The sequence below is a fragment of the Rhinopithecus roxellana genome, chromosome 10 (genome assembly GCF_007565055.1).
Source record: "Rhinopithecus roxellana isolate Shanxi Qingling chromosome 10, ASM756505v1, whole genome shotgun sequence".
In the NCBI taxonomy this organism is placed as follows: domain Eukaryota; kingdom Metazoa; phylum Chordata; class Mammalia; order Primates; family Cercopithecidae; genus Rhinopithecus; species Rhinopithecus roxellana.
This window is the reverse complement of record NC_044558.1, coordinates 132,430,291-132,443,690: the sequence shown is the minus strand read 5'-3', so window position 1 is coordinate 132,443,690 and position 13,400 is coordinate 132,430,291. Positions and strand designations below refer to the sequence as shown.

The following is a 13,400-nucleotide window of genomic DNA, read 5'->3' as shown; positions in this document are numbered from 1 at the left end:
AGGAGGCTGGCAAGGGTTGCCCTCTACTTACGTGATGAGTTCCTGTTGCAAGTGCTGTAACTCATGAGCCAGTTTATTTTTATCCCCTCGTAAATTCTGGAATTGCACACAACATTAGGCTGTACATGTTACTCTAGTGGGGAATTTACATTTAAGAAGCCTACCTTGCAAGCTGTGAGATTATTAATAACAACAGGTATACCTCTATAATGCTTCCATATTCTATGATGGTTGATTTAAGTTCTTCTATATATAAGCCTTTCTGAAAAGTAGAAGAGAGAAATAATAGCAAAAAAGTAACGGGTCCACCAAATCATATTTATTAGACTATCGACGTGAGCCACAGAAGAATTGTAAATGCCCAATCACCACGCGATTCTACCAGTCTCACTATTTGAAAACTGAACCAGTCAGTGTTTGTGATTAAAAACACACAAGGATGGCTGGGTGCAGTGGCTCACGACTGTAATCCCAACGATCTGGAAGGTTGAGGCAGGCAGATCACCTGAGGTCGGGAGGTCCAGACCAGCCTGACCAACATGGGGAAATCCCGTCTCTGCTAAAAATACAAAATTAGCCAGGTGTGGTGGCACATGCCTGTAATCTCAGCTACTAGGGAGGCTGAGGCAGGAGAATCACTTGAACCCAGGAGGTGGAGGTTGCCGTGAGCCGAGATCACACCATTGCACTCCAGCCTGGGCAACAAGAGCGAAACTTCGTCTCAAAAAACAAAAAACAAAAACAAACACACACACACACACACAGACAAAAAGGCAGCAATATGTAACTGGTATCAATATACTCTGTGTTTGTCCGATCCAGTGGAATCAAACGCTGAAAGGTGATTTTTAAGCCCAAATCAAACTTATATTTATCATCATGATGTGTTAAAGAAAAATCAATCTTGCAAGTGACCAATGAAATTAAGGCATCTGATTTTTTCCAGTTCTAATGATACCTCCTTAAAATCATTGTTTTGTTCTATAAGACCAAAAGGTACAGGCAGTGAGTACCTGATCTCTAATTTTATCCCGTGGCTAGCATGGTGGCTGGGATATCAATGCCTGATGAACCCTGAGCAGGAGTGCAGAATGGTGGGAAGACCAGAGTTAGGGAGAAACGGAGTAGCCACTACTATTGCAATATCATTACATAGAGAACACACACAATGAAGACATCAAGTTAGGACAATATTCAGTATCCCAGTCAAAGTCCACAGCTATGCATGTTTCTTTTGAAACTTCAAAATGTGCAGGGAAAAGATGAGTGGCAAATATCATGCTTTCTTCACTTCCCTGTCTTGGACTGTGGAAGATTAGGCTGTGTTCCTTCCTGTGTCTCTTAAAGTTACTGTAACCAGCACCTTTGTAGCCAGTATCCTTGGTTACAATCACAGGATACAATAATAGAATGATATCTATCTATGTGTCTATCTAATCAATCAAATTAGGTTTCAAATAATTTGGGTATATATTCTTCTTCCACCCTAAAATGAATGGCTGCAGACTCATTTATGTTGTTAGAAATTAAAACATCACCAGTATCTAGCCAGTGACTGGTAGACTGGCACACTAATATTTGTCACATATGTGGATGAACACCACCAGAATTTAGAGAAGATAAGTTCAAACTTATTTTTATAAGGCACTATAAAGGAAAGTCTCATGACATCATATTAGAATCAGATTTTTTAGGCTGGGCATGGTGGCTCACACCTATAATCCCAGCACTTTGGGAGACTGACACAGGTGGATCACCTGAGGTCAGGAGTTCAAGACCAGTCTGGCCAACATGGGGAAACCCCGTCTCTACTAAAAATACAAAAATTAGCTGGCATGGTGGCAAAATACCTGTAATCCCAGCTACTCAGGAGGCTGAGGCAGGAGAATCGTTTGAATCTGGGAGGTGGAGGTTGCAGTGAGCTGAGATCATGCCACTGCACTCCAGACTGGGCAACAGAGCAAGATTCCATCAAAAAAAAAGGAATCAGATTTAGAGAGAGCTAGCCAATTCCATGGGCCTTTGTGGTAAGGAACAATACCAACCTTCTGCAAACTTGTATCTTTATTAAGCAAAGTGTTCTCATATGTGTGTAACTGCATCTGAAAAGAGACGGATTTAGGGAAGGCCATTGGGACACTGCTTTGGTGAAAGGACAGTGCCATAAAATCATTCCAGTAAGGTGTTTCTGAAGCACCTCTAACACACATGTATTTTTCACTTTACAAAGAACTTTCATAATACAAAGAACTTTCCCATCCAACTCTAGAGGCCAACTCACTTTACCAATGAGGAAACCAAAGCTCCACACTACCCAGAAACTTACCCACCCAATGTCACACACTGTCAATGGCAGAGGTGAGCCTGGAATGCAAGTCTCCAGCTCCAGCCAAGTGCCCTTCCCACCATTCCACACTTAACATAATAAGGGAATGTTGAGAATCCTCATTTTTTTGGTGAAAATAAAAAGTCTAGATAGAATATGAACATAGAGATTCCATGAGGACACATAGAAGACTCTTCCCCTTTTAAAAACAATGTAGCCTGGCATGGTGGCACATGCCTGTAGTCTCAGGCACTTGGGAGGCTGAGGCTGGAGGGTGGTTTGAGCCCAAGAGTTTGAAGGTGGAGTGAGCTATAATTACACCACTGCACTTCAGCCCAGGTGACAGAGTAAGACTCTCATCTCTAGAACTAAAATTTAAATTAAAAAAAAAAAATAGTTTAACAATGCTTAAGATTTCTTTTAGCTAAGTGAATATAAAGGATATATCAATTGATTCAAATCAAAAGCAAGCTTGTTGGCATATGCTGCTACATATTATAGAATGAATAAAATGTATATTGACCGAATTGAGAACCTGGAAAAATAATCATCATGGTCAGAAGCAGAATCATCACCATAATCTTATACACTGGATATAATCACATCATCATCTGAGTTTATAACAAGCTTGTGGGATAGGTACAAACATCACATCCATTTAGTAGATGTGAAAATTTATACTTAAAGCTTGCTTGAGGTTATAAAATTTTTAAGTACAAAAGACAGGATCTGAACCCGTATCTTCTGGCTCTTTCCACTAGTTTATCATAGTTGTGTTTTGCAAAGACAGCCACTCCTAGTGTAGAATTAATTTTAATGTCTAAGAAGGCTGGGCATGATGGCTTACAGCTATAATCCTAGTGCTTTGGGAGGCCAAAGTAGGAGGAGCACGTGAGGGAAGGAGTTCAAGATCAGCCTGGGCAACATAGCAAGACTTCATCTATACAAAAAATTTAAAAATAAATTAAATGGGCATGGTGGTGTGCATCTGCACTCCCAGCTACTTGGAAGTTTGAGATGGGAAGATCACTTGAACCCAGGAGTTCAAGGCAGCAGTGAACTATGATAATACCACTGCACTACCACCCAGGTGACAGAGATCCTGTCTTTAAATTCATAATTAACTAATTATTTGTTAATTTTTTAAAAAATTGATGTTTAAATTATAACTGTTGTTTTATATATATATGTGTGTGTAAATACACACATGAAATGTCAGTTTCTGCTAGGAAACTGGAAAACTCTACATATAGATATGAAATTTAACTATATCTAATCATTTCAGACACATACAACTACAAAATATTTCTCAAATAAACCATTAGAGATGACAATAAGAATGACACAAATTCATGAATTGACTAGTCATTGTCATCTGTTTCCTGAAGAAAATGTATGACAGATAACAAAAATATGTATGAAATATAGACTTTTTAGACACTATCTAGACAAAAAATATTTTTGTAAGGTGTAATTTCTTAATTTAATTAGGGATAAATTTTTCCCATCTCTCCTCATTTTTAGAGTTAAGAAGGTACAATATCTCAGGTTGAGGTTGGTAAACTACAAAAAAATAAAATAAAATAAAAAGAAGGTACAATATCTGAAATATTTCCTGATACAGAAATTCATAAAATCAGATACAATTAAATTAAAAATTGCCACATAATATTAAAAGTTAACAAATTTGGGAAGAATGTAGAGAAATTTGAGCCCTCATGCACTGCTGGTGGAATGTAAAATGGTGCAGCCATTTTGAACACAGCCTGGCAGTTCCTTAAAAGTTTAAACATAGAAACAAGGCCGGGTGCCGTGTTCCACCCCTGTAATCCCAGCACTTTGGGAGGCCGAAGTGGACAGATCACTTGAGGTCAGGAGTTTGAGAATAGCCTGGCCAACATGGTGAAATCCCATCTTTACCAAAAATACAAAAATTAGCTGAGCATGGTGGCGCACGCCTGTAATCCCAGCTACTCAGGAGGCTGAGGCAGGAGGATCCCTTGAACCTGGAGGCAGAGGTTGCAGTGAGCTGAAATTGCACCATTGCACTCCAGCCTAGGCAACAAGAGCAAAACTCTGTCTCAATAAATAAATAAATAAACAAGCATAGAAACATCAAGTGACCCAGTAATTTCACTCCTAGCTATATATCCAAGAGAAATCAAGACATATGTACACATAGAAATTTGCATACAAATGTTTATAGCAGATGATTCATAATAGCCAGAAAGTGAAAACAGCCTGAACGTCCATCACCTGATGAGTGAAAAAACAAAATGTGATATATCCATATAGAATATTATCCAGCCATAAAAAGAGGTAGTAATACATGCTACAACATGGATGAACCTTAAAAACATTATGCTAAGTGAAATCAGCCACACACAAAAGGTAACATATTATATGATTTCATTTGTACAAAATGTCCAGAATAGACAAATCTACAGAGACACACAATAGATTAGTGGCTGCTTAGGGTTGGGGTGAGGACGGTGGATGGGGGGTGGTTCCTGTTAAAGGGATTTCTTTCGGGGTGATGAAAATGTTGTAAACTTGATTTTGGTGATGGTTGCACAACTCTGTGAATGTACTAAAACACGCCGACTTGTATACTTTGAGTTGATGAAATTTAAGGCATGTGAATTACATATCAGTAAAGCAGTTGCCAAAAAAAAAAAAAAGGAAAAGGAAACCAGCTTTTATATAACTCAAATATTTTGTAGACAAGTTTCAGAATTTATAATCACAGCTTAGTTTGTCAACAAGGCATAGACATTTTCATAAAATCATATTGGTTTGACAGAAAAAAAAATATTTTACCAGTATTTGGGAAGTGCTTACTTGGTGCTCTGTCTCAGTTTTAGACAAGTCTTCAATCTTCTTTTCCAGTCTGTCTATATCCATGATGTTCTTGATATTCTAATGTAAAAGATAGTATTCTTGGATTTAGCACCAAGAAAAATAAAACATGAGGACAATCAAAGTCTCTTTTAGGAGGTGGTATTTCATCACTCTCAGTATTGCCTTTTTATCTTCCATCCAACCTCAGCCACTACTCCCATAGTCATAAATTCAAACTTGTTATTACCAGTCACTGCAGCCCCTCCATTACCTTAATTGCAAGCATCCCGCTCTTCAACAGCCACCTCTTGCCTTTCCAGATTACTTCCTCTATACCCACAAACCTTCAATCCCCTCTGGAACTTGCAATCCATTGATCCGACCACCTTTTCATTATCCTTCAACCTTCCCATGAACTCAGACCCCTCTTTATTTAGCTTCGGTTCTTCCCTGGGCAATCATTGTAATCATTCCCTTCCAAATGCCTCCATTCCCTGCCTAACTCCTGCTTCTTAGCATTTACCTAAATTAGCTTACCACCCAGTCCAGCACCCTTTCAGAAGAACATGCTTAAAGAAAACATGAACAGACAGGTCACACGTTTAATTCATGGTCTTTAACCTCAGTGTTTACTGGTGATCATATCATATCATCCTGGTATACCTATACTGCCTTTGACCTAAATCAGGGGGTGGCAAACTATGCCCAGCCCCCTCACTCCACCCCTAAAGGCCAAATCTACACCCCTGAAGGCCTAAAGGCCAAATCTACACCTGTTTTTTAAATAAGGTTTTATCAGAGCACAGCTGTGCCCATTTGGGTACATACTGTCTATGACTGCTTTCACAATACAAAGGCAGACGTAAGTAGTTGACACAAAGGTGATTTTTGTGGCTACCAAAGCCTAAAAATATTTATAATCAGGCCCTTTACAAAAAATTTTCCAACCCCCAGCTCATTTCATTCCTTCTCTTTCCTCAAATTTCCAATACCCCCTCCCACATCCTCACTCTCAGCTGATGATTTTGCTTTGTATTCCACTGAGACGCTAGAAACAACCAGAAGAAAATTTCCTTCTTACCTGAAAACATAATAAATATCTTTGGATATATTACAAAGCATTTCCTGATCCAAACACTTCTGTCCACCTCCACTGCTACTGCTCAGTCCAAGCCCCCATCAGCTTTTGACTGGATCATTTCAAAGGCCTCCTAATTGGTCTCCCTGCTTTTCCTCTTGCCCCACTACAATGGATTCTAAACCCTGCAGCCAGAGTTGTCTTGTTAAAATGGAATTAGATCACACTACTCCTTTGCTCGAAACACTTTAGTGGCTCCCATCTCACTCAAGTGTGTGTTTTTTTGTTTGTTTTTTTAAAGCCAGAATCCTTAGGATGCCTGTGTAAGCCCCTTGTGTCTGGACCCTCCAGCTCTTGGCCTGCAACTCTTGCTACTTGTTCACTTTGCTCCAGACACTCTGGCCTCGCTGTCCCTCCACAATAGCAGGCAGACTGCAGCCTCACGATTTTGAGCTTACTATTTCTTCTGCCTGGAAGGCTCTTTCACAGATAAACCTCCCTTCCCAGTTTTGAATCAAAGGATTAGCTTCATAAGGCTGCTTTTCCTAACCACCCTAGTTTAAATTGCACTCCTCTCTGCCTTAATTCTGTTTTGCTTTTCCTTTCTCCATAGCTCTTATTACCATCTAACACACTAGTTCCACATGAGCTATTTTGCTAAGCTCATATACTCAGCACTTACAATAGCTCTAAGGTCTTCCAATGAATATGTGTTGAATGAACGAAATGAATAAATGAGTAAAAGTGAATCACTACCCAAACCATTGTGATGTTACTCTTCACAATGCATCAGATTTTTATCTCCCAAAGGAATCTTAGCTAGTGACAATATTTACATTCATTTTCTAATGTAAGTCAATAACTGCAATGCTATTTCATGATGAAGGGCTTTCAGTCTTCCTTCTATCTCAATTCTGAACTGGTTTGGTACAATTCTTTGATACTTGTCACTCATTTAAACAAGAGGAGAATCATTTAAATAGGAGGAGAAAAATATCTTACATCAGAAATTTAACTGTAAAGCACTAGTTTCACAAAAGCCTGGCCTTGTGGCTATACCAGCTCTGAATCTAATGTAGGCTTTCTTTCCAATCTTTAGTTGTTCCTTTCCAGTCCATTATAAAATTTTATAATTTTATAAAATTTTAACTTGGCCCACATTTTGAATAACTCTCCAGATTGTGCAGCACAGCTTCATAAATACTTCTGATAGGCTTATATAAAAGCAAAATTTTTAAACTGGCATACTACTTGATATTCAAATGGTATCTATTAGAAAAGGAATTTTCCCTGCAAAATAGTAACTTACTAGTAGCTTGTTCCCTGTTCTTCCAATGCTTCAATTTTGTTGCTTTAAAAAAATTATAGTCTTTTTCTTTGAGATTGTACTAATATTTCCTAATACTTATAAGGTACATTGTGGTTTACCAGATGGCTTCACATGAATCATCTTAGCTAATCTCGAAAATAACTCCATGGCATAGGTACTATTAGCCCAGAAAAGACAAATGGTCTTTCCAAGGTCCTTTTTTCAGTGAATTTAAGATTTGAATCTTAGACTTAAGACTTTTGCCACTTTGTTCAATGGAATTAAATGGAAAATCATTAGATAACATCCATATTTTCCTTCTTGATTTGGATATTTTTTAGATGGGTTCATTGTATTTCATCTTAAATTTGAATTTCTTAAATCCCATTTCTTCCAAGAATAACTGCAAAAGTAACAGTTCCTCTGTTCAGACATGAAAATCCCATCCACTCCTCCTCACTTGTAATTTGACAAGTCAACCTGCTCTCTGGCCTATAGGAGCCTGACCATTTACGTGATTTTTATTTAACCCACACCCTTAAACCATGATTATATGATTTGAATGTTTGTCTATGCCAGTGTTTAATGATTCTGACATACCTCTTCCTGTAGAATCCCAATCTTAAGAATCAGAGCCCGGTTTTCTGTCTCCTAATTCGTTGTGAGAAAAATAATTAAAACGTATTTAAGATGTTTATGAAAATACCACATATTTACCTCCAAGGCTATTGACATTCTTTACCAACTTTAAATGTGGCATTCACCTATCACAAATGAGCCTATTCTGAAAATATTTTCAATGTGGGGTTAAGCCTTGGCTAACGGGTTCTTGGGGATCTAAGTGAAGTCATTCTCCTCCTGGACTCTTTGTAACTATGGTTGTTAGGGAGGAAAAGGCAAAAGAAATAAAAAAGTAACAACCTGCCTTCTTTCCCTGCTACTTCACTTATGACAGGTAGTGGTAAACTCAGCTATTTAAATAGCACTTTGAAATCACAGAGCTCTAGCATTCTATTTGAAGCTGTGGATATTCTCAGATTCAACATCATCACAACATATGAGCATCAAAATTGTTTTATAATTAACAGCCTCAAATTCAGAACCATCAGAAAAAAAAAAATCAATATATTTCAGGACAGGTTATTTGCCAAAATGTTAACAGTAAATTTCACAGGTAGGTTAAGAATTTTGCAAAACTTTTTATTTGTTAATATGCATTTTTTTATTTTTATAAAGTAAATAAGCATTACCCTTATAATATAAAAACAAAAGAAAAAATATCTCAAGCTAGGATTTCATTGACACAATAATAAACACCCACCCCCCATCCATGTACTTAAAATCTGAATACCTGAGTTCAATTCTGGCCCTACCATTTTTTTTTTTTTTTTTTTTTTGAGACGAAGTCTCACTCTTGTTGCCCAGGCTGGGGTGCAATAGTGCGATCTCGGTTCACTGCAACCTCTGCCTCCCAGGTTCAAGTGATTCTCCTGCCTCAGTCTCCCAAGTAGCTGGAATTACAGGCGCCTGCCACCACACCCGGCTACTTTTTGTATTTTTAGTAGAGACGGGGTTTCACCATGTTGGCCAGGCTAGCCTTGAACTCCTGACCTCAGGTGATCCACCCACCTCAGCCTCCCAAAGTGCTGGGATTACAGGCATGAGCCACTGCGCCCGACAGCCCTACCATTTTTTAAAAAAATTGACAGATAAATAACATCATATGCTTTTATCATGTATAACATGATGTTCTGAAGTACATATACACCACAGAATGGTTAATTTAGATCTATCATTTATTAGACAATTGACTTTGAACAATTAAAAACTTTCTCTGAACTTTATTGCTCTATTACATTTTTTAATATACAAAAATACAGCAACTTCTGTTTCTACCTTACAGATTTTCTATTATTACCTATGAGATGAAGTATTAACTAAATCTTTTGAAATTATAAAGCACTACAAAATGTAAATGATTAGGGTTCTGTATCTAGGACGCTGCACTTTACTTTTATTTATTTATTTATTTTTTGAGACCAAGTCTCACTCTGTCACCCAGGCTGGAATGCAGTGGAACAATCTTGGCTCACTGCAGTCTCCACCTCCTAGGTTCAAGCGATCCTCCCACCTCAGCCTCCCAAGTAGCTGCGATTACAATTGTGTGCCACCACGCCCGGCTAATTTTTGTATTTTTAGTAGAGATGGGGTTTCACCATGTTGGCCAGGCTGGTCTTGAACTCCTGACCTCAAGTGACCCACCTGCCTCAGCCTCCCAAAGTCCTGGGATTACAGGCATGAGCCACCATGCAGGCCAAATTTCTGCACTTTAATCAACAGCAATTTAACATTACCAACACCTAAGAGGAAAAAAGGGACATTGAATGCTTTACATGCGCTAGCTCATTTATCCCTCCCAGCCTTAGGGTAAGTAGTATTGTTATCTCCATTTTATGTAGGAGGACCCAGGGACTTAGAGTGATTATGTGGCAGGGCTAAAGTCACACAGCCCTTGGAGCCAGAACTTGAATGCAGGCAGTCTGACTCCCAAGCTTGGGCTCTTGACCAGTTCTCTCCATTGCCTTCAGTTAGAAGCTCCTCAGTGGTCCCAGATTGAGTCTTTCCTATAATGCATCCATATAGACTTGCACGGTCACAGAAGACCTGGCTGGCATTCAATGGTCTAGTCCCCACATTTTACTACTGAGGCAAGAGCTAAGCCAAACGATGTTATTTTGTTTGTGGGAGGTCATAAGGGACTGCTACAGGGCTGGAACCAAGTCTCTCCATGATTTAGAGACTAACAACAGTTTTGCAACTGATACCTGAAACAAATTAGTCGGAATGACTTTCAGCCACTTCTTACCACAGTTAACCATGCTAGAGTATTGCTGGAATCTATCAGGATTCTGAAGATTATTACTAATTCTCTATTCAACAGTTGAAGCTTCTCAATAAAAATGATCACTTCTCTGGCATCTGAGTTAAAGTTTAGTCTAAATGAGTCTTTCGCTCCAAAATTACAAGCCTGCGCTTATTTAGCGTAAGGAATGATTTATGGGGCTTCTCAGTAACCTGTAAGTAACGAGAGAACTGACTTTTTTTTAATCTGAGAAAAAAGGTGAAAGTTCCACAGATTTATTTTTAATTCAAGTGGTTTTTAGTATCAGATATTTTTTAATTCTCGTATTGACTTTAGGAGGCATTCCAAATATTTTCTGGATTTTCACAAACTATTGTGAATGTGACTGAGAAACATGTAAAAAATTTAAATATTGATTGAAAAGGAAGCCAAGCACAGTGGCTCACGCCTATAATCCCAACACTTTGGAAGCTGAAGCAGGAGGATCCCTTGAGTTGGGAGGTCGAGGCTGGAGTGAACAATGATCCTGCCACTGCACTCCAGCCTGGGCAACAGAGCAAGATCCTGTCTCAAAAAAAAAGAAAGAAAGAAAGAAAGAAAAAGAAAGAAGAAAGAAAGAAAAATAGAGAAAAGAAAGAAAAGAAAAGCACAGATTTAAAAAAATCCTACCTGCCTTTACTTTTCTAAAGTGTTACCAATTCATTCATCAGCCTATTGACTTCTGATGTTCCACCAGATAAGTCCTCTTGTGTATTTCAGTTATGTAAATTATATGCCAAATTCAAAGTACTATAATAGATGACTTACTAATTGTTTGCTCTGGGCTACAATCATGCTCTTCTGCTCTTCTGAAGCATTCATACTAAGTTTCAGTTCCTCCAGTTCTTCTTTTAACAGATTTGTTCTCATAATAGCCTGGTGGGCACTGTGGGGGTGGGGGGAGAAGGCCATGAGCAAAACCTCAAATATAACCGTCAAAGACACTAAGAACAGCCAAGGACTATTTTGGACCCAAGTTGAAAACCACTAAAGGCTTAAACCAGATGCCCACAATAGTAAAAATATACCCATGATCTTTCAGTCCTTGGAAAAGGAAGGAATTTGGAGAAAGTGGGGAGTGGGGAATGGAGACTAGGGGGAAAACAGACAAATGTATTCCTGAAGCTAAAGATTTAGAGGATCCCTTTGAAATTCATCACTGGCTGAATCACCTAGTTCTTTCCCCCTACTGAGATGTAATGTTAGTTAATGCTGTTCCACAAATATTTATTGAATAATATCATGTTCTAGGTGCTCTACAGTGCAGGCTACAATGGTGAACAAAGGGACATGGTCCTTGGCCTTATAGAGCTTACATACTATGGAGAGAGATGACAACTAAACAAATACATAATTACCAAGTCTCTATATGACATATCCTATAAAGAAGTTTATCATACTGTTGATTATAACAAAGCATTGGAAAAAAACCTAAACATCCACCAACAGGAAACTGATTAAATGAAGTATGGTTGTAATCCATATCATGAAATTACCTATTTGCAGCTCCCACTAGATTATAGACTGTTCCCTTAGGAACAAAGGCTTCAAAGAAGATACACTTTTTTTCCTAAGAAATTACATTGATCATTTAGCAAATACTAATTGAGGGCTGAACCTGTCCCAGGCACTGAGCTAGGCATTGAAGAAGGGAAGAATAACTGAATCCAGAGAACTCTACTCATCTGGAGTTTACAGCCTAGTGGAGTAAACAGACAATCATAATGACAATACAGTATGATAAGAATCAAAAGAGATAAGGGTTTCTGGCTTGTAGGCAACTGGAAGGAAAGTAGTGCTGTTCTATAGTAGATATTCTACTAAGAACTAGGCTAAACAGGATGAATATGACATAGTTCCTCCCATCAAGGAGGTCACAGTGATATAAACAGGAGGCAGGGAAATACTAGGTAGAAAAGGGCAGGGTCCCTGGCAAGGGTTCCATCCTCAAGCCTGGACCCATGGCCCTAAATGAGAACTTTGCATCCCCATTTTCTCACCTGAATGTTGCCTTTTGGCCCACCACGCCCCCATCCTGTACCCATAAAAACTCCCAGCTCCACTGGCAGAGGAGCAGAGCAGCATGGAAGAGGAGAGAAGAGAAGAAGCTCTGAATGTCAAGAGGAGAAGAGGCAGTTGGACATCAGAGACTAAGGTCAGAGAGGAGTTTGGCCAGGGACTCTCGGGCAGGAGTTTGGCTGGGACAGCTAAACTCCAGGGGAAGATTATCTTTCCATGCCATCCCCTTTCCAGCTCCCCATCCTGCTGAGAACCACATCCACCACTCGATACAATCTCCACGTTCACCATCCTTCAAGTCTGTGTGACCTGATTCTTCCTGGATGTTGAACAAGAACCCAGGTACCAAGAGGGCAGGGTGAAAAAGGCTGTCACCCTGATCCTCCACTGAGCTAGTTTAACTCTTAGCTGTCCATGGATGGCAAATGCCAAAAGAGTGTTACTTGTAACACATGCCCTCTGGGGCTCCAGAGGTTGTGGGCAACCCCTAGATGCTGCCACAGGCTGGTACGGGGTTTGTGCCTGCCGGCACCCAAAGGCACTCACCCCAGCTCCTACACCTGCTCACCTGCATGCTCCCCCTCCTTCAAGGGTTTGGAGCATGGCAGCTGAGCAAACAAGCCATCCTTGTTGCAAGTCCCACAAGGGGGTCAAGGGAACTCTCCTGCCTCAACATTTAATACAGAAAACAAATTACACTATGATGGGACAAGTGGACAGTATCAAAACTAGGTTGCGGGAACCCAAAGGAAACAGACACTCTTCAGAAAGGATTAGGGGAAGGAGAAAAGAGAAAGACACGTGGCTTAATTTTGTAGACAGTGGCATTCTGATTGCCCATCTGGATTCTCCAGCCTTTCTGTCCATTACGTGAGTTACTTAATTCCTTTCAGATATATTTCTTGACTGCTTATTTAGCCAGAGT

At 39.4% G+C, this 13,400-nt stretch overlaps 1 protein-coding gene across 1 annotated transcript in view; it reads right to left on the bottom strand.

The window, feature by feature from the left end:
• LOC115899921 (lymphoid-restricted membrane protein) overlaps positions 1-13,400 on the bottom strand; it is a 55,145-nt gene that overhangs the window by 20,512 nt on the left and 21,233 nt on the right. The window contains exons 8-13 of the mRNA XM_030938585.1: positions 11,225-11,342; positions 8,155-8,205; positions 5,168-5,245; positions 2,046-2,102; positions 203-262; positions 32-96 (exon numbers count right to left, since the gene is read on the bottom strand). Coding sequence (XP_030794445.1) covers positions 32-96; positions 203-262; positions 2,046-2,102; positions 5,168-5,245; positions 8,155-8,205; positions 11,225-11,342 — 429 coding nt within the window. The remainder of the gene's footprint in view (positions 1-31; positions 97-202; positions 263-2,045; positions 2,103-5,167; positions 5,246-8,154; positions 8,206-11,224; positions 11,343-13,400) is intronic.